This window comes from Miscanthus floridulus, chromosome 10 (assembly GCF_019320115.1).
Source record: "Miscanthus floridulus cultivar M001 chromosome 10, ASM1932011v1, whole genome shotgun sequence".
Classification (NCBI taxonomy): domain Eukaryota; kingdom Viridiplantae; phylum Streptophyta; class Magnoliopsida; order Poales; family Poaceae; genus Miscanthus; species Miscanthus floridulus.
The window spans coordinates 75,096,008-75,115,805 of NC_089589.1; the positions used below are offsets into that span (position 1 = coordinate 75,096,008).

Consider the following 19,798-nt stretch of genomic DNA (forward strand, 5'->3'; position numbering starts at 1 on the left):
CATGCCTTATTAGGAATAGATCTACTAAATAACGATCCCCACTCCACGGTGCTAATAGTGGGGTGTGAGGCAGAATCAAACAGGCCATGATAACGGGCCATGGAACGGTTTTCACTAGCCAATAGATCTACTCAAGACGCAACATGCCTTAACCGCACGCTATGCACGATTAAGATTGATATAAAACAACTGATAAAAACATAACTCGTCGTTTAGGGTGTAGATTAGGTCAGTTCTAGATTAGCAAACGATGGGTTAAATAAGATATAAGGATGATCCAAATCAATCTCAATTGGGCAGAGTGATATTGCTATAATTAGATAAACAATGAAGGCAATAAGCAATATCGGTAACTTAATGAATCTATCAAAGACTGCCATTCTAAGGTAGAGCCGATAACTTGACCTTGATCTAGTTCATGCAGTGGGGGTCGACCGGATCGATGCAACTATACTTGAACTAGACAAGAATCGATAACTAACTTATACCAGAGTCGTAGTGGAGGTCGACCGGATCGATACAGCCATACGAACAGATATATAAGCCATGACGGTACTTACAACAAGCAGTGGAGGTCGATCGGATCGATACAACCGTACTTGCTGAAGAACTCGCCGAGATCTACTCTACTCCTACTCCTAAGGGGTGGCCAGAGCCAAAAAAAGTAATTAACTTGTATTTGATTGATTCGTTGTTTTTACAATAGCCGGGGTTTGATATTTATACTCGGAGTCTAAACATGAATCCTGTCCAAGCATGACTCATTACAATTTTTGATACTAGCGAAAACATTCCTAATTTAAGATAACTTGGACTCTAATCTTTCCCTTTTTGTAGAGTTCGGCATGTTTCATCCCACCGCCGATCGTAGCCTCTGTCATTGCCTGCTGGCGCTATCTGAAAAAAGCCGATTCCAGCGCTGCATCTGAATCAGCTAGTTCCGATCTACACGCAACTGATTCCTTGATGACATGATCTCGGGAGCTTTCAAGTCCGTGCGACTCTTCTTTCAAATTCTGGTGTAAATAATAAGTAAGGTGCAACATTGATTAAGATGACTTAACAAGATTAATTACTTGAGTACAGCTTTCCTTCACTTAACATTTAGGTTAATTACTCAAAAAGCATCATTGTTTTTATAATTAACAGGTTAATTATGAACACAACATGAAAATGATTAAGTTGCCAAGGAACAGCAAAGGATTAGTGTTCCAAGGTCTACAATCAAGTCAAAAATTACATCAAAGCCATTTAGGGATTTATAGAAATCATTTTGGTATTTTTATTAATCCATAAAAGACATTTGAATTAAGTGGACAATTTATTTTCATCAAAACAGAGCCAAACTTTTTTTGAAGGTTGATTTAAGCATGAAAAGCATTTACAAAACGTTTCATGATTTTAGGATAATTATTTTAGTCTATAAAAAACATGGAAGGTTCATTTATTAATTAAAAGATGCAATTTTTATACCTAGCAAAACTACTGATTTTTACCAACTCATATTTTTCCATGATTAAGCACATGATAAAAAAGCTTACACAAATTTTTTTATAATTTTATCAGCTGTAATTATTTAGTTATGAATTAAACAAGTTTCATGATTTAGCATTTTCAGAAAAACGAAAAAGGATGAAAATCCTTTTCTCACTCAACTCTCCCTTACTCTCTCTGACTGACAAGTGGGACCGGTCAACCGCGCACAGTGCGCCCGCACTGACCGCGGCGAAGACGCCTTTGACTGGCGGGTAACTCGTCAGCGACGAGACCTACCCCGCTGCACTCCTCTCATCCTCGTGCACCTCCTGGTGGTACTGGTTGAACGGCTGGCGCCCGACGGCGAGCACGACGGCGGCTCCGACGAATCGGCGATACTCCGGCACGGTGGCTACGGTCGACGGAGGCGATTCCGGTGACGCAAACTAACTCTACGCGATCCTCTCGACCTCGCGAACTCGCTAGCGGTGACAAATGAACATCTACGGCATGGCAGCATAACCGTCGGATGCCATGGCGGCACGGTGGAGCTCCGGCACGGCGGACCAGCCCAACGGCGAGGTCCCCAGCGACGCAAAGGTTACATGTGCACTCAACACACACACGCGCACGCGCCCAAGGGGTCGGTTGAGCGCGCGCAGCCTAACTACACTCGCGATCGCGGCCGCGGTGGCTCGGCAAAGTAGAGCACGCCGGCACGCCGGCGCTCCGGCCACTAGGCCACGGTAGAGGTAAAATGGACGACGGTGTTAGCATCAGGAGCTCACCCCAACTTTGGAACGGTGGCTAGTTGAGACGAGAACACGACGGAGCTAGGTCGTCGACGTTGGGGACGAAGACGGCGGCACGGCTCACGGACACGGCGGCGTTCCGGCTCGTCAAGGGCTCCACCGTGAAAACCAAAAGGCTAGTGAGCAACAAGGTGACAAGATGAAGTGGAAAACACGTCAAGGTTGAGACGGAGGTGTGCCACAGAGGGCTGCCCACGGTGAGGGGCTCATGGCGGCAATCTGCTTGACGCCGAAGAAGAAGGCGGCGCCTGGGCGACTCCGACGGCTAGCGATGGCGCTGGGTGGCTCAAATGATGCGCACAGGTGAGGCGAGTGTAGTTGCAAGGCGAATTGCGATGCGGTGGAGTGGTGGCGGTGATTCTGCCGGCGAACTAGGGTGCTCGACGGCGGCGCGAAAGGGAAGAAGGTGAGGGCAACGACCGGCTGGGCGAGGTATAGGCGAGGGCGAAGCGTCTGGGCGTCCAGCAGCTGTTTGCGAAGCATCGAGGCGAAGCAGCTGCGCGTCACGCGCGCATTAGGCGGCGAAAACGATCGGCGGCGGCGGTGAGCAGGCAGGCGGAGTGCTCCGGTGACGTGCACTGTAGCAGCATGACAGTGCCCCTTCTCTCCCCTTTTTCTCCCAATTCCAAATGGCAACTCACTAAGCTCCAAAAACAAAAGTTGTTCATCATACTTCGATCTTCAACTTTGCTTTAAGCATGAACATCTAAATCTAACCGGATAGAGAGATCTAATCTAAAGAAGGAAGGAAGATTGAAACTGAAATGCAGAGTTTCAGTTCAAGCAGTTAGGGTTTTGGAAAAACAGTTAGGTTAGCATCTTTGGTAAATTAATTGGTGAGTAATTAGTGAGCAAACAATTCAACTAACAACACCATTGTAAAGTACAAACTTTATACTTCAAAATGATGATTTTGTTTGATCAAGATTATTTGTGAAATTCCTTTTAATAGATTCCCCAAAATGGAATCCAATACTGAAATCCAGCACTTGCCAAAAATGACTTAAGTATTGAAACTCAAGTTTGAATTAAAATTTGGAGCTCAAATTTTAAGGGTTTGGACTTGAATTCACACCCCATACTTGACACTAGTGTAAAGCACCTGCTTTACACCTCAAAGTTTATTAGGGCATAATTTCAAGTATTTTAGTGAAATTCAAAAATAAAAGGCCACAAAGTACCTTAAAAGGATTTTTGAGTTTAAGCACAAACCAACACAAAAAATGCATTGCAATACTAGTAAATAAATATTGACTTTAGTAAATACAAATCATGGTGAGCTATTATAGATGATTAACATGATGATGACATGATTAAGTTTTAGTGCTGCTTAACACCGGGGGTGTTACACAACCCTCCGGCCATCGTTGTAGGTCTCAAATATTCATTGCAATACTCGTTTAACTAAATACAAAAGGATTATATTAGGCACAAGTAACTTTGGGGTATGAGTGGTAAGGAACGTGTGTGTATTTCACATGTAAAATTACGTGACTTGTGACATGCGACGACATGACCGCAGGAGTTGCCTGGTGAGCTTTTCTCATGGTTATTTTTCTTGCCATTTTTTTTGGCCTAATAATTTATAAAATTGTAAACTGTACAGAGCCAGCTATATTTCAGCCCGCCAATAGAAAATCGATTTATAGAGCTTGCAGTGTTCTAACATTCAGAAATCATTGACGTATATACACATATATAGCCCTAGAGGCGAGCGGAGCCGCCGCCTTTAAAAACCATTCTAGTCATCTCTAAAGAAACTTTCTGTGGTGATAATTCTAGATTTGGATAAGACAAAAAAAAATAGCCATTTAAAGAAAAATAATATAAATATTTTTTTTCAAATGGATTTGTTCTAAAAATATAGTGTTTAATTAATCTAATACTATTTATTTGAGTTTATAAAATTAATATCTTTTATATATTAATTTAATTAAACTAGAATTGTTTGACTAGCGAGGAGCGAGAATTGTCTTTTTATTGCACAGACAGAGGGACCAGTAGGTTGCTCTTCAAAGCTGCGCTGCACCGCGTGCGCAGTGCAGAGCTTCGGAGCACCAGGTCAGAGTGTTTGGTCGGGGGAGGAGCAGGCGAGCAGGCATTGTAGTTCTCTGCTCTTTGCAGCAGCAGCAGGTAGGTGATTCGTTAATGGTTTTCTCTACAATCCTGTGTTCCTGGTGGGATTGGATCCATAAATCATCTTTGAGGCTTTTATCTGTGTGTCATTAAAAAAAGTTTGCAATTACGCACGAGCCATTAAAAAAATTAAGCTCTCACGAGTGCCATCGTTCTGAACTTCTTTGCTCTCCAAACCATTCCGCTTGTGTTATGTTTGATTTTTACTATTTGGCAACCCTTACATATGGGCCCGGTCAGTGTAAACGTCCAAAATACCCTTCTCTTGTCCTATCCTCTTGCTTCTCTCTCTGTCTAGTGGGGCCAAACTATCAGCGACCTGGCTCCACCTTCCTCCTCGCCGCGCGCCAGCCTCGCGCCGCGCCGATGCTGGGGTGGAGCTCGCTCGCCCGTGCCCACACCGGGACGGAGCTCGCTCGCCCGTGCTCACACTCGCAGCGGTCGGGCGGAGCTCCTCCCTCGGCATCCGCTAGAAGGACGCTGCCGAGAGGGGCACGAACTGGAGGTTCTTGAGCCGCTTGTGCCGCTGCTGCAACTCCCCTTTGCTCACCCTGTCCATCACCGCCTTCACCACCACCTCCGCGGTGGCCGCGCTCTCGCCGACGACCACCACACACCGCTTGGTCCCGCTCGCCATGCAGTCGAGCACGCACATGGTGTCGTCGTCGGACTTGTTGGGGCGCCTGCTGCTTGGGTGACCGGAACCTGGTGCAGGAGAGCTCGTCGCGTGGCCGCTGGATGGTATCGTCGTGTTTGGTCGATGCTCCGGTGACGACGACGACGAGACGGCCTTCTCGACGTTGGCCTTGACCTGGGAGCTGGAGAAGCCAGCCTCGCGCATGACGCGGCTGACGCTGGGGTCGTCGAGGATGGAGATGATGAGCTGCTCGATGTCGACCTTGGCGGCGAGCACCGGCTACGGCGGTTGTCCCTATGCCTGCCCTCCTTCCACGGTGCCACGCGCGCTAGTGTGCCTGCGCGCGCTTGAACGCGACGACGAGCGCGTTGGACAGCACGGGCGTGTGCTGCTTCCCGTGCCCGCCATGGTGGAGGGGGAGGGGGTGGGGGTGGAAAATGACAGCGGCGGTGGGGCCGGCTGTGGGGAGGCGATTGAGCGCGACGTTGAAGCAGAGCTCGAGCGCCTTACACTGCAGCGGGTGGGAGTGGGAGCGGAGGCAAGCGGCGCGGAGGAGCCCCGCTGCCGAGAGCATGGCGCTGGCGACGTGGAGCGGGGTCACCTGAGCGTGGCCGCGCCGCCGGGCCAGGGCCACGGCCGCCGCCTCCGCGGCCAGCGCCTGCTGCACCAGGCAGCGCCGGCTCGTATCCTGCGCTTGCTTGCTTGCTGCTCCTGCTGGCTTTGCCGAGATGTCCGTCCTCGGCAACTGATGCAATTTGGGAGCAACATGCAGGCGCAGGTGCCTGGCTGGACTGGATCCTCTTGCTTGCTACCTGTGGTGCCTGGCCGTCAAGTTCCCTAGCGTCCCCGCGGGGATCGCCCCCGAGAGCGTCGCCCCGGGGAGCCGCAGCACCGTCACGCGGCCGTTCTCGCAGGAGACCCCGTCCACGAGCATGCGCCAGCGGCGTCCGAGGCGTTCCACGCTAGGCGCCGCCCCACGGCGTCACGGAACGCCAGGAGCTCGCGAGGTCGTCGGCCCCGCCCATGCCGCCAGCGCCGCGACGACGAGCAGGAGCACGGGGAGCGCGGAATGGAGGCGCAAGAGAAAGAGAAAGTTTGGGTGGCTAACAAACGGACCCCATTGTAGGGTAAAATGGTCATTTCATCTGTCTGTTTGACACCGTTAAATAGAAAAAGCGAACAGAATGGCTTGAAGAGCAAAGAAGTTTAGAACGATGACACTCGTGGGAGCAACTTTTTTAACGACTTATGCGTAATTTCAAACTTTTTTTAATGACACATAGGTAAAATCCTCGTCATCTTTCTATCGAAATGGAATTTTTTCTACTGCGTCAGCCCGACGGCCCCACATTCCTGAGCACGCTGGCAGGGACCAGCCGCGGCGACCTCGCCGGCACCACGGTCTCTTTACATCTCTACTCTCCGACGCATTGGACGGACTCATACTCCGCTCGATCCGCCTCCGCCGGTCCTCAACCACATAAGGCCACGCGTCAGAGGTCGATCCCTGAGCACACGACCTGCTTGACGAATTGCTGCACTGCAGTGCCGAATAAAAATACATGGCTCTAAGCCTCTAATCTTCTTTTCTGTCATATCTTGGCTTCGTAGTCCTCAGATGTATCCTGCTCAAGGTCTGATGACTGATTGCAAATTGGGATTCACCAATCGCCATGCCACAAGGATGCAACTTGCAAAGCTAATTTCATCGTTTGGTTATCTGATTGTTCAATGGTGGGCATTTCTTACCTCCTTGTTATAATGTTATTATATTCGGTCCTCTATTTTCTTTCGTTTGAGATGAACATCATTGGTAGGATATGTTTTTTTGGGAAAAAAATCTTGGCATAAAAAAGTGTATTGTTCTCTTGTTTGCTAAATTCTGATTTAAATTATTTTGAATATACACCGCAACATCTACCCATGTCTCATGACTCAGTTTATATTTTGATCCTGATGAATTGAGATGGCCACAAAATCACAACGGGTGTTTCGATTTTATTGCACAGAGGTTCTTGGTAGACATCATAATAAGAATCTTAAGTTTTTCCATATACTTATCCATGGTATAGCATGTGCATGTTATAATCTAGATAAACAGATGTGTGCAGGGTAATGGGTTCAAACCTAGTAATGGATAAACATAAAGGAGAGTTATAATTAATTCTCTAAAATGAACTAGAAAGTATGTATGACTCTATAGTAAGTTGGAGTCTGAAGCATCCGTTTCTGTTTATAGAAGAATAAGCTCAAGTATGAACCATCGACTCTGCTAACTACCCAAGATACACTTGGTTCTCTATAAGGCATAGATCATGTCTAAGTATGAATAGTAATGTTTCGAGGCAACACATTGAACATATGGATAACACACACATATATGAAAAAAACCATTAGGTCTGTTTGCATTCCTCCAAAATTCAGGAGTAGCTCATTCAATAGGAATTTTAAAGGAGTTGTTGGGTACCATCCCTTAATTTAAATACTTCTTTGCATAATGATTACAATGAAAAGATATTTGGAGCAGCAGTTCTGGTGTTGATGGAAGGAATATAATGTGATAGTTTCCATATCTGAGATGATAAAAAAAAGGATCTTATTCCAAAAGGAATTTCGGGCTGATATCGATCTGTCATCCTCTGGAGGCCAATATGTTTGAAACTCACTGGGACTGAGAGGCCTAAAAATTCCAAAGGATATGTTAGCATTGGCAGAATGTAGCATGAACCATATGATGTTGTATGTGCTGACTTTTTGGAGCAGAAAACATAGTCCAAATTATGAATAGAAGGCAAGAAAATAGGAGTAGATGATGCACATATCTTGATTGTAACTTTTTAACTAAACAAATGAAAGGAAAACCCCAATCTTTTGTAAACATATACATGGAACTTAGATTACTTAAACAATTGATAATGGAAACTATGGTCTCTTTGTAACATGTGTAGTTGGACCTGAAAGTTATAATGTCCTTAGGCTAAAGCATCCCATAAGTTTCCAATTATTACAAGTAAGTAAACTGATCAGCAAGTTCTATTAAGAATAACAGGGCCTGAGCATAACTGCAAACCATTTTGGCCTTAGGTTTGTCAAAAGTGGGTAGCATTTGTGCAAGAAACTGACCAAAGGGATTCACTGTTCCAGTGTTCATACCTCATTCCTGCATTGCATTGAGCTTTTCAACAATATCCGCTATGGAAGGTCTCATCTTGCGTTCATGTTCCACACATTGTAACCCAATTTCAACACACATTTTAATTTGCTGGAGGCGATCTGGATCAAATGATGTGTACTTGGATGATATGTGGCCATCTGTCCAACTTTTTTGTACCTACAGGTTTCGATGTTCCTCCTGTTATATCATATATGCAAACTAAATCTAATCTAGTCTATTTGAAAAAATTGAAATCATGAAAATACCAAATAACATGATCTTACTTTCTCAATAAATTTTCGTCCACACTTGTCTTCAGCGTTAGGAGTATTCTTTTCTCCGGTGCTTATCTGAATGATTAGTAGACCCAAACTATATATGTCTGACTGGGTAGAGATTTCACCTCTGTATAGATATTCTGGAGCCATATATCCTCTGAACAGAGTTCATTAAAACTTATTTACTGTGATTTTTTTTTAAAAAAATGAATCTAGTAATAAAGGAAAATAGTCATTTCACATTTTTTTTACTTACAATGATCCCACAACATTTTGAGTGTTCATTCGGGTTTGCTCTTGACCAAAGAGTCTTGAAAGTCCAAAATCAGCAATTTTGGGGACCATATTATCACCCAACAAAATATTTTCAGGCTTAAGATCCATGTGAACGACAGGCTGATCCATTTCCTTATGTAGGAAATGTAAACCATTGCAGATTCCTTGAACTATTCTAAACCGTGTGTCCCAGTCGATTCTATTAGATTCGGCTGAAGAAGTAGAACACAGAGATATGTAAGTAATCTTTACCAGAAACAAAAATCTTATTGTACTAATAACTCTTTTTGAATTTTTTGGTTTATAATATGAATTTTAATTACTCATTTATCTCAAAGTAGCAACTGAAAACTCAATAGGATGCAATAAAGGAATTAAATAGTGGCGAATGCTGTCGAATATTGTAGTACATGTACATACCAAATAGATAATTGTCAAGGCTTCCCTTAGGTAGATATTCATAGCAGAGAAAAATTTCAGCTATATCTACAATGATATATCTTCCATTGTGCTGCACCACCTTCTTCTGTGATTCATGACAGTAGCCCACCAACTTCACAATATTTTCATGTTGGGCTGCCATAAGATTACAGACCTCATTACTGAATGTTTTGTCCGCCACAGGACAATTTTCCCCAAGTTTCTTCACAGCAATCATTTCCCCATTCTCCGCAATTCCCTATGTCAAGTATCATATATTATGTATATTGGCATTCTGACATGTGTTCAGTCAACTTCAGAAGGCAGGAACAAATTTAAGGCGTATATGATCATACCTGGTAGACTGTTCCAAATGCACCTTTACCAAGTTCTAGCTCAGGAGAGAAATCTTTTGTGATTTGCTTCAGGAAGCTTGCTGGTATATCCTTGGGCAATGTGCTTAGAAGACTAGACGTGCTGTTAGTAGTCATCTCTGACGATTTAGAAGGTTGTGATCTGAGCGACAGCAAGACACAGCACAAGGTATGGATGGTTAGAACATCTAATTCATGGAAATATGGCACAGTACTTAAACAACTTATGCAAGAAAGAATAAGCTAAAAAATTAGAAAAACATTAGTTAGAAAATATCCTGGTGTTTCGATGTGTTGAAGTGTTGTATATAGTATTTGTTTCAGATATGAACTATTGCATCCTAAGCTTCCACTGGCATACCCCTCAACCGGAATTAATCTAAACTCGCATTATTTTTGCTCGTTTGAAAAAGTTTAAAAAGTTGGGGTGTATGTGTATCCATCTGTTTTCATAACTAAACCTGTTCGTCCATTGTGTGCAGTCCACATCAACCAAGAATGGTTGTATCCCCGAAAGATTCAGACTGGTCCAGGTTATGCTGAAACTTTCATTTCAGTGTTCATAATGCATCTATCAGGCGTCAGCACAGTTTCTGTAGGGGCTTTCGGGTTTATTTTTTCCCCCTCGAATTAGATATGACAAATGATTCAGTACTAAGTTTTGTTCAAATCAGAATGCAGGTCCAATGGAACAAGCTTTCAAATGTGCGGGAGCATACAAATGCTATCACAGATGCGATGAATTAAGGATAACAGTGCGCTGCGATGGCAAGCGAAAACAAGCACAAAGCCTTGCAAAATTCATGTGAAGAACAGTGAGGACAAGAAGACTGACCTGGAAGGGAACAGCCGGAGGATGCAGAGCAGCAGAACGACTGGGAGAGACGGAGTCGTGAGTATCTATATGCTAACTGGCGGGGAGGAAACGCGCTTCTTGGACGCGTCGCGGCCATGGTGAAGGTGGGTACGACGCGGGTCAATCTGACAAGTCAATGGCCACACGCTTTTCTGTCAGGAATTTTTTTATTTATTCCAGAGTTCAATTTTTTTGTTCATTGGAACGCTGAGTACGGAGGTGAGAGAAAAATTCCATGGTGAAGCACGTTGCCGTACCTGATGTTGTATACTTGTATATGGACATGAGCCTGCTGCGTGGCCATGCGAAATGGTGAATGAATTGCCTTGCAGTTTCTGAACTTCAGGGATACATGGGCCCAATGTCCATGTAACTTCCATCTTATACTTCGCGTGGTCCTAAGGGATTCTACTGACGAAATGCAAAAGCTTACAAACTACGAATTGAGTTAACTTCACTTCAATGGAACGGAAGTTAATTTCGGAGCATTTTGTTATTATTACGGCATGCTATATTCAACTTCATTTTGCCTTTAAAATGTTCCCTTTTGGTTGAATTCCAATGAAAATAAGCTTTGAGAACACTTATTACGCAAACCAAATATTTCTTATCCAATGATTTACCTATTTTTCACTTCTTTCAGAACAAAAATATCAGAAATGAAACAAACGTAGCAAGTAAAAGCCTCCATTAGGGAAAGAAAGATGAAGCGGAAAAGGTGCTAGGAAGAGGCTAATAAGTTAATTTCTTACTGTGCGTGTCAGTGTTGAAAAGTAGAAATCAGTTTGTCGATACCTTATTGTGTCCATTCTAAATTGTAAATCGATCTACCTTTTCTAGATACCAAAATGATTTATAATTATATTTGTATATATAGTGCTAACTGTTAACTGTTAGCTAGCTAGTTTTTAGCTCTAGCCTATCCAAAAAGAGGCTAATAAGTGACCTAATCTTTTATTTAAGAGCATCTCTAAGAGTATCTAATAATCCTTCCCAATCCTTGTTTTTTAAGGAAGAATGGAAAAAAAAAATCCATCTCCAACAACTCCTAAAATGACCTCCTAATCTTTTAGCACTTGGCAAAAAAAGGGCTGATGCACGTAAAGATACGCGGACGGCCCGTTGCGCGTATCCGCGCTCCCCGTCGCACGCTCCTTTTGCGCCGTCATTTTCTGCCATGGTCTCCACGTGGAAAAGGAAAAGGAGGAAATACAGGGTTCCAGGTGAGAAAATCGCAAGAGAGAAAGATCTAGTGAGAGGGCTTAAATGGATATAGAAACAAATTTAGGATTCCTGATGCAAAACATCACAATTCTTGGGACCGACCTTTTGATTTTTTTAGAAGTGGAATATTAGAAACTATTGGAGATGACCGTCTTTATTCCTCCCAATAATTTTTTAGGAGTTGAAAAACATCATGTTTTTAGGAAGAAAAAATATGATACTCTTGGAGATGCTCTAAGCCTCTAACTGGTTATTACCCAAGTAAATAATCAACAACAACTAACTCAATGTATTTTTAACCTCACCTAATAACTAATGCCAACTTATCCAAACAGGCCATAAATCTAGCAGCCCGAATTTGTGTTATTAGGGCAATCGGATAACATTAACCTAGCGATAGTGCTTTCGGACTTGCTAGCGCCCGGATGTTCGATCTGGAGCGCTAGCGTCGGACGGTGCTCCCTTGCCCGCACTTGACATACTCAGCTCCCTAGCCCCCGCACCCATCCTGCTCCGGAGGCCACGCGGGCCCACACATGCGTGAGGACCACCTTGAGCCTGCTTCGTTTCACGCGCCCGCATGCACGCAGCAGCAGTAGCACAAAACAGGCGCGCTGCGACCCATGGCGGCATGGTGACCCACGGTGGCGCACTAGCAGCAGCATGTGCTTCCCTGAGACCTACTTTTGAAACATCCAAATGAAACTCTGAAATAGATGAAATACTTGAAACATGCGCTTGAAACATGCATGTATAGACATAGCAACATGTGCAACACCAGATCTAAATGAAATATTTGCAACATACGTCTAAAAATAGATGAAACACTTAAAACATGCGCTTGGAATATGCGTGTATAGCCATTGTAACATGTGTAACACTAAAATCTACTGAAACATCTAGATAAAATATTTGCAACATAAGTCTGAAACATCTGAAACATACGCTTGCAACATGCGTATATAGCTATTGCAACATAGGCAACATCCAGATGAAAACACTTGAAAACGTACGTCTGAACACCTGTAACACTTGAAACACGACATCGCTGGTGACCACGGCCTACCTAGTGGGGAACTATGGTAGCCCCCTCCTTGACGGGCCGGGGACTCGACGGCGACAGACTTGGAGGCGGCGGCGAAGGCCTCAGCCTCGATGGTCGCGGCGGTGCGCTCGGCATCATGCTTCAGGACGACATCGTAGCGCTGGGAGAGGACGCTAAGCACCGCGAGCGTCTACACAAGGCCACCAAATGCTGAGCGACTGGAGCAGCACCTCCGCGACCTTGGTGCTCGCAGCAGCCGCCAGGGCGACGTCGACGGATCCCTCAGGGGTCATGGGCTGGCTGCTCGCGGCGACGGCTTTGGGGAGGGGGGTTGTCCTCCGCCATGGCTGTGACCTGCGGGGGAGAGTTCGGAGTGGACCACGCCGGAACCCATGGCGGCACGGGCTCAATGATGAGTGGAGGTCGCGTGGGTCGAGTGAAGCCAGGCTTCGAACGTTCTGGAGTAGTTTTTTTTTACAAACTTTATGGAGTGGAATGTTGAGGGCAAGACGTAGTGGGACGTTCGGGCTGTCATGGCCCACGACAATGGTAGCGTCCGGACACCCTAAGGAGAGCATTTCTGTAGTGCTTTGGTAGTTGTACACATCTCCTCGCATACCGGCTTAGGAGTAGTTAGTAATTAGTAAGAATTAATAAGAGTATATCCAAATAAGTTAATGCTAAAGGATGTGCTAGCTACTATAAATTTTTTGTAAGGTGAAGAATGTGAGTAAGGGTCGTCAACAATAATACAAATAGTAGCTCATAGTTGTATTTAGTAAGGAAAAAAAAGAGACAGTAAAAAGCAACTAGCTTAGCTGGTATGCTTTTCCATTGATTCATGTCTCCATGTTCACATGTTTTTCTTTGCTAACATATCATAACACTATTTTTTGGTATCTTTTTTGATGATACTAATTATAAACTATAAATAATAATATTTTCTTATATATATTTGGTCAAAGATGTAAATAGTTGATTTCTAGAGAAATGAAAATGACACTTGCTATGAAACGGTGGGACTATCTATTTGTGAGGCTAAAAAAAGTAGGAGAGAGGGGTAAGTAGTTACATGACTTAATTTTTTTTTTGAACGTTGCCAAAGTTGTGACAAGTCATAATAGAGTTAGCGGTTGGCTAATAGATGGTGTGGTCTTGATTCTATTCTGTGCACATATGGAGAATACTTTTTTCTCTAATAAGGCTAACATTTCTATGGGCATCTTTTGAACTACGGTTTTTTTTTTTGCATTTTTATGAAAATTAATTGATTTCTATCCTATATAATTTCTGCTTTTTTTTTTTGCTGCGTGGGTGGTGCTGGCCTAAGGACGCGGCACCAAGTCAAGTCAACCCAATGTCATCGCGATTCCAAAGCTGACGTAGTTGATTCTTGCAAGAATAGACAGCATTTCGTGCCTTTGGTTTTGGTCCTTGCCTCGTTTAGTTCGTGGCAAAGTTGTCGTTTGTACGGTGTTCGATGTGACGGTGAACACGATAGCAATTTCGTTTGTATTTATGAATTATTGTCCAAACATTGACTAATTAGGCTCAAAAGATTCGTCTCGCAAAGTTCAACCAAACTGTGTAATTAATTTTTGATTTCATCTATATTTAGTACTTCATGCATATACCGCAAATTTGATATGACGGGAAATCTTCTTTTTACATAGTTTGGGAGTTTTGGAGTAACTAAACATGGCCTTGGATGCCTCCGCAGCTTTCCTCCAGCCTTTTACTGTAGTTCGCAGCACACGGCTTGAAGCGTGGGACTCGGAACTCGGAAGAGACGCCACCATTGGAGGAGCTCTCTCCTCGCTGAACATCATCAGGTAAAGGTCTCTCGTCTCTGTTGCTGCTTCTGACTAACTAGCGCGGGATGAAATGAATTGTGGGGTTTTGTTTTGTGATTCCGTTTATTTTCTGATGATAAATCGTGGGTTAATAAAGAATAATAAAAGCACAAGAAACAGATAAGGAAACACCCCATCCGTTCTCCCATGTCGCCGCTCAAGTTCCCGCCAGCATCCCGCCGCCGTATCATCCCTGGAGCTCGAGGCGCGCGCCGGCACGGCCAGCCGGAGCGACCTCTCCGCCTCCTTTGGCTGCTTAATCGCAACTCCCCCGTGTTCCTTTCCACCCGTCGGGTGTGACGCCGGACACGCGCACACGCAACCTGCTCGAACAATCGCCGCACCGCCGAGCGCCCCTGACGGATTGCAATCCTAATCCTCTGATGCTGCTCCGCTCTGCCCACCACTAGATCCACGACCAAATTCCACATATTCATTGGAAGGGATGCCGGGAAGTGATGAGAATCGTAATGTCCTGACAATTTCCTGCTGGTGCTGGTTGATTAATGAACAAGGCTATTTCCTTGCATAGCCCGTGTATCTGTGACATCCATTTCATTTGCTTTCGGAAGAAACCATAATAACAGGATGTTGTTCTTTGTAATTTCTGAAGAGAGGAGCATCCTTTTTGCTCCAAGACTAAACCTTGTAATTTTGTTTGAGATATACATGGCACCATCCGGCCATTATCTTTGGTGAGCTGTTCCTGACTCTGATTATCATTGACAGTAGTAAAATCTGCTTTGTGAGGGCCACACTTTCATAGTGAACCTACGGGTTATTATATTTGATGAGGTTTCTAGCTAATTTTTCACTGTCACGTGTTGAAACTTATTTAACGCATAGCACAGTGTGCAGAATGTAAATATTGCAAACCAAATATACTGGGAGCGCAACCGAATAACAATGGTAGTCATGATGAATTCTCTAAATCAAACTGCATAAGGTTACTGTTTCTAAAAACGGTTGCCTCTTCCCACTGTAGGAATATTAATTGCCAATGTTACATTGGAAGCAATCCCATGGACGTTTCCAGTTAATTTGATTCCATTACTTACAATAGCTTATTATGCAATCTGCAACAAATTTATGTTTTTTTCCCATTCAGCAGAGATGGCAGAGGCAGCACTCCTTGCTCTCTCGAAGATTGGGTCCTATTTAGGAGGAGAAGCAGCTACCTTCATTGCAACCAAATTTTCTAATTTGATCGAGCTACCAAACACTGTGCGGCGTATTCATAGGGAACTTCTGATGATGAACATCTTTATACGGAAGACAGGTGCATCCTATCTCAGTGATGAGCTCCTCAAGGCTTGGATCACAGAAGTGAGAATACTGACCTACTGTGTCGAGGACATAATGGACAATTTTTCATATCATTCTCTTCAATTCAAGCAAGACCCTAAAGGGAAAAAGTTGGCCAATGGGTTAAGCTATGGTCTAGTGTTTAGTGGAATTGCTGATGATTTAGCTCAGATAGAGAAGGAAATTGAGCATGTTTCGAAGTTGAAGAATCTGTGGTTGAACTCAGTCCATGAGCATCTTCCTACTCAAGTTAGCAGTCCTGAACAGCAATTCCCTCAATACAGTTTGCCCCAACTTGTAAAGGATGAAAACCTGCTGGGGTTAAAGGAAGAAAGAGAGCAATTAAAGGAATGGTTGATTCCCAATGCACCTGTCAACATGAAAAATATGCCAGCTCTCAAGGTGGTATCTTTGTTGGGTATGGGTGGGATGGGAAAGACCACCCTGCTCACTTAGTGTGTATGATAAACTGAAAGATATCTTCGAAATCCATGCTTGGCTCACTGTCTCACAAACATACAGAAGTGTAGATGCTTTGCTGAAGGAGCTACTAAAGATTGTTAGTGCCTCTGAGCACACAACAACAGCTCATGTTAACAGTGTCAATCAGAAGGAAGCGACTGTACCAGTTGACATTGATGTAGGACACAAGAAACAGCTGAAACCAGATGATATCGACAAAATGAGCATCTTAGACTTGAAGAGTAATTTAAAGGCAGTCCTGAAACATAAGAAATATATAGTTGTGTTAGATGATGTATGGCCTAGTGCAAGCGGTAGAGTCTTACCGCCTGTGACCGGAAGGTCCCGGGTTCGAGTCGTGGTCTCCTCACATTGCACAGACGAGGGTAAGGCTTGCCACTGACACCCTTCCCCAGACCCCGCACAGAGCGGGAGCTCTCTGCACTGGGTACGCCCTAGATGATGTATGGGATCGTCGAGTTCATGATGGAATAAGCGATGTGTCTGAAGATTGTGGGAAGGAAAGTCGCATTGTCATCACAACAAGGAAACAGGATGTAGCTGCTCTTGCCACACCAGGTTACCAGCTCAACCTGAATCCATTAGACATCAAGGATGCACTCCAGCTCTTCTGTACAAAGGCTTTTCCCAGCAAAACCCACTTTGATTGGATATCAGAACTTCTTGAGTGTGCTAATGATATGATGAAGACGTCTGAGGGTCTTCCATTGGAGAAGTGCCCACTCGAGCTTATAGAGCTTGCTAATCATATTGTTAGGAAATGTGAGGACTTCTCGGTGGCAAAGTGTCCATCTGAGCTTCAGGATCTTGCTACTTATACTATAAACAAATTTAAGGGTTTATCACTATCAGCATGCCCATTAGAGCTTTAGAATCTAGCTACTCTTATTGTAAAACAGTGTGAGGATTTACCTCTGGTAAAGTGTCCATCAGAGCTTCAGGAGATTGCTATTGATATTGTAAAGAAATGTAGGGGTTTGCTGCTGGCTATTGTATCAGTAGGCAGTAGGTTGTCTTCAAGGAAGCAGATAGTGCCAGTTTGGAGGCAGATGTGCAATGAGCTTGTGAGCTGGAAAAAGATGACCAGGTTCGAGGAATTCTAAATCTTAGCTACTATGACTTGCCAAGTGACCTTCGAAACTGCTTCCTATACTGCAGCCTGTTTCCGGAAGATTACCACTTCTCAAAGGATGACCTTGTGCGACTGTGGGTTGCTGAAGGATTTGTTGAAAAGAAAGGGGATAGCACTCCTGAGGAGGTAGTAGAGGGCTATCTTACCGAGCTGATCCACCGCAATATGCTGCAACTTGTGGAAAATGATGAGCTTGGCAGGGTGAGTACATGCAAAATGCATGACATTTTAAGAGAGTTGGCCCTTTGCATCTCTAAAGCGGAAATGTTTGGTACAGTAAACGATTTTGGTGCAATGGTGCAGATGGGCACAGATGTTCGTCGCATATCTTCTTATGGATGGAAGAAGATGAAAAAGAATAAATCCAAGATGAAATTTCCATACCTCCGAACCCTGATGGCAAGTGATACCATTGTGGACTATGTACCATCAATACTATCTGAATCAAAGTACCTTACTGTCCTTGAGCTGCAGAACTCTGATTTCCAGGAACTGCCTACATCTATAGGGAATCTGTTTAATCTGAAATACATTGGCCTAAGAAATACAAGAATAACATCTCTGCCAGACTCCATTAAGAATCTCTGCAATCTCCAAACTCTTGATGTCAAATCAAATAGTATAAAAGCACTGCCACCTGGTATAGTGAAGCTCACTAAGCTAAGGCACCTTCTTGCTGACAAATTTGCTGATAAGAACCAGTCAGAGTTTCGGTACTTCGTCGGAGTGGAAGCTCCGGAAGGGCTTTCGAACCTTGAAGATTTACAGACTCTTGAGACTGTGCAAGCAAGCATGGAGTTGCCGGAGCAACTTGATAAGCTTTTGCAACTAAGAAGCCTGTGGATAGATAACATCACTTCTGCCCACTGTGCAGGGCTTTTTGCTACCTCCACTTCTTTCCAGTTTGCTTCTATCTGCAGCTGATGAAAATGAGACACTTCTCTTGAATCATTTCAATCCGACTTGCATGAAGCTCCACAAGCTAATTGTAAGAGGATCTTGGTCTCTAACGGATTGTCCAATACTTCAGAACCATGGCAGATATCTCAAGTATCTTGCCCTAAGCAGATGCCATTTTGTAGGAGATCCGCTGGTGGTTCTAGCATCTACTGTACCAAACATCATGTATCTGAGACTTAACAATATACCTAGTCCACTTACTTTGGACCTTCCAGAAGGATCCTTCCCACACCTGAAGATACTAGTTTTGAAGAACATGAATGATGTCAGCCTTCTGAAAATTAGTAATGGTGCACTTCCAGTCATAGAATGTCTATATATCACATCACTGCCAAAATTGGAGACAGTCCCTCGAGGTATCAAATCCCTGGGCTCCTTGAAAAAACTCTGGCTGCTGGATCTCCATAGTAACTTCAAGGCTCAATGGGACATGGCTGGAATGCAGAAGGATCTACAGCATGTTCTGGAGATACGTGCCTAACAGCAGAAGCTTTGTTTGTGTTTGTCAAACGTGGCTGCTCTTTCAGTAGTAAAAGTGTGCCACGATGCAACTGTGCCCACTCCAAAATCCATCAAGTTTGCAGTTAGACATTAGGGATAGCTGCATTTGTCAATCTGGATCATTTGTCAGATGTTGTTTTCGAAATAATAATTCCTGAAACATGGTTTGCTGTCTTTGCCATCAGTATGCAATCTAGACTTACCAATGTCGATGTTCTTTTTTCTTGTTGTATCTAAGGCGCCAGTTCATTTAAGAACATTACTCTATTCCTACTGAATTTGCAATGTTATTACTATGTCAGCTAAAACTTTTCTTGTATCACACATATGCTTCTGTTGAAATGAACTAGTAGGGCCTTACAGTGCCGTTCCTTGTATGTTCATTATTATCTACTCCATCTATTCCAAATTATAAGCTGTTTGGGTTTTTTTAGATACATTGCTTTTTTTATTCCAAATTATCTTCTCCATCTATTCCAAATTATCATCGCATTTGGATCGGTGCCAATCTTGTTCTCTAGAAGAAAATCATCGAAGCCACCCATTCCAGCATGCTCGGTGGCCATTTGGGTTTTCTGGTCACCTATATGCAACTGAAGCAAATCTTTTCCTGGCGAGGGATGAAGTCTGCAGTTCGCGATTTTGTCAAATCGTGTCTCATTTGCCAGTGCACTAAACCGGATAGGGCCCGTCTTCCGGGTCTTCTTCAACCCTTGCATGTGCCGGCCTCAGCGTGGCAAGTGATCTCTATGGATTTCGTGGAGGGTTTGGCCCGCTCTAATCATGCCAACTCTATATTGGTGGTCGTCGATTCCTTCACCAAATACGACCACTTCCTTCCTCTGTCTCACCCGTTTACGTCGGCCGACGTCGCTA

The 19,798-nt window shown here is 44.0% G+C and overlaps 1 protein-coding gene and 2 pseudogenes across 1 annotated transcript; 1 reads left to right on the forward strand and 2 right to left on the reverse strand.

Moving 5' to 3' along the window:
• LOC136488873 (protein SMAX1-LIKE 3-like) overlaps positions 1 to 5,995 on the reverse strand; it is a 33,191-nt pseudogene extending 27,196 nt beyond the window's left edge.
• A 348-nt stretch (positions 5,996 to 6,343) lies between these two features.
• On the reverse strand, positions 6,344 to 10,541 carry LOC136486768 (cysteine-rich receptor-like protein kinase 44). Its single transcript, XM_066483763.1, has 7 exons — positions 10,399 to 10,541; positions 9,546 to 9,705; positions 9,190 to 9,448; positions 8,750 to 8,981; positions 8,500 to 8,650; positions 8,215 to 8,392; positions 6,344 to 7,741 (listed from the first exon to the last, which is right to left on the reverse strand). Exons 2-6 carry the CDS (start codon positions 9,678 to 9,680, stop codon positions 8,216 to 8,218), a joined length of 954 nt encoding a protein of 317 aa, XP_066339860.1. The 5' UTR covers positions 9,681 to 9,705; positions 10,399 to 10,541; the 3' UTR covers positions 6,344 to 7,741; position 8,215.
• A 3,868-nt stretch (positions 10,542 to 14,409) lies between these two features.
• LOC136486771 (disease resistance protein RPM1-like) lies at positions 14,410 to 19,177 on the forward strand (annotated as a pseudogene).
• The last annotated feature ends 621 nt before the right edge of the window (positions 19,178 to 19,798 follow it).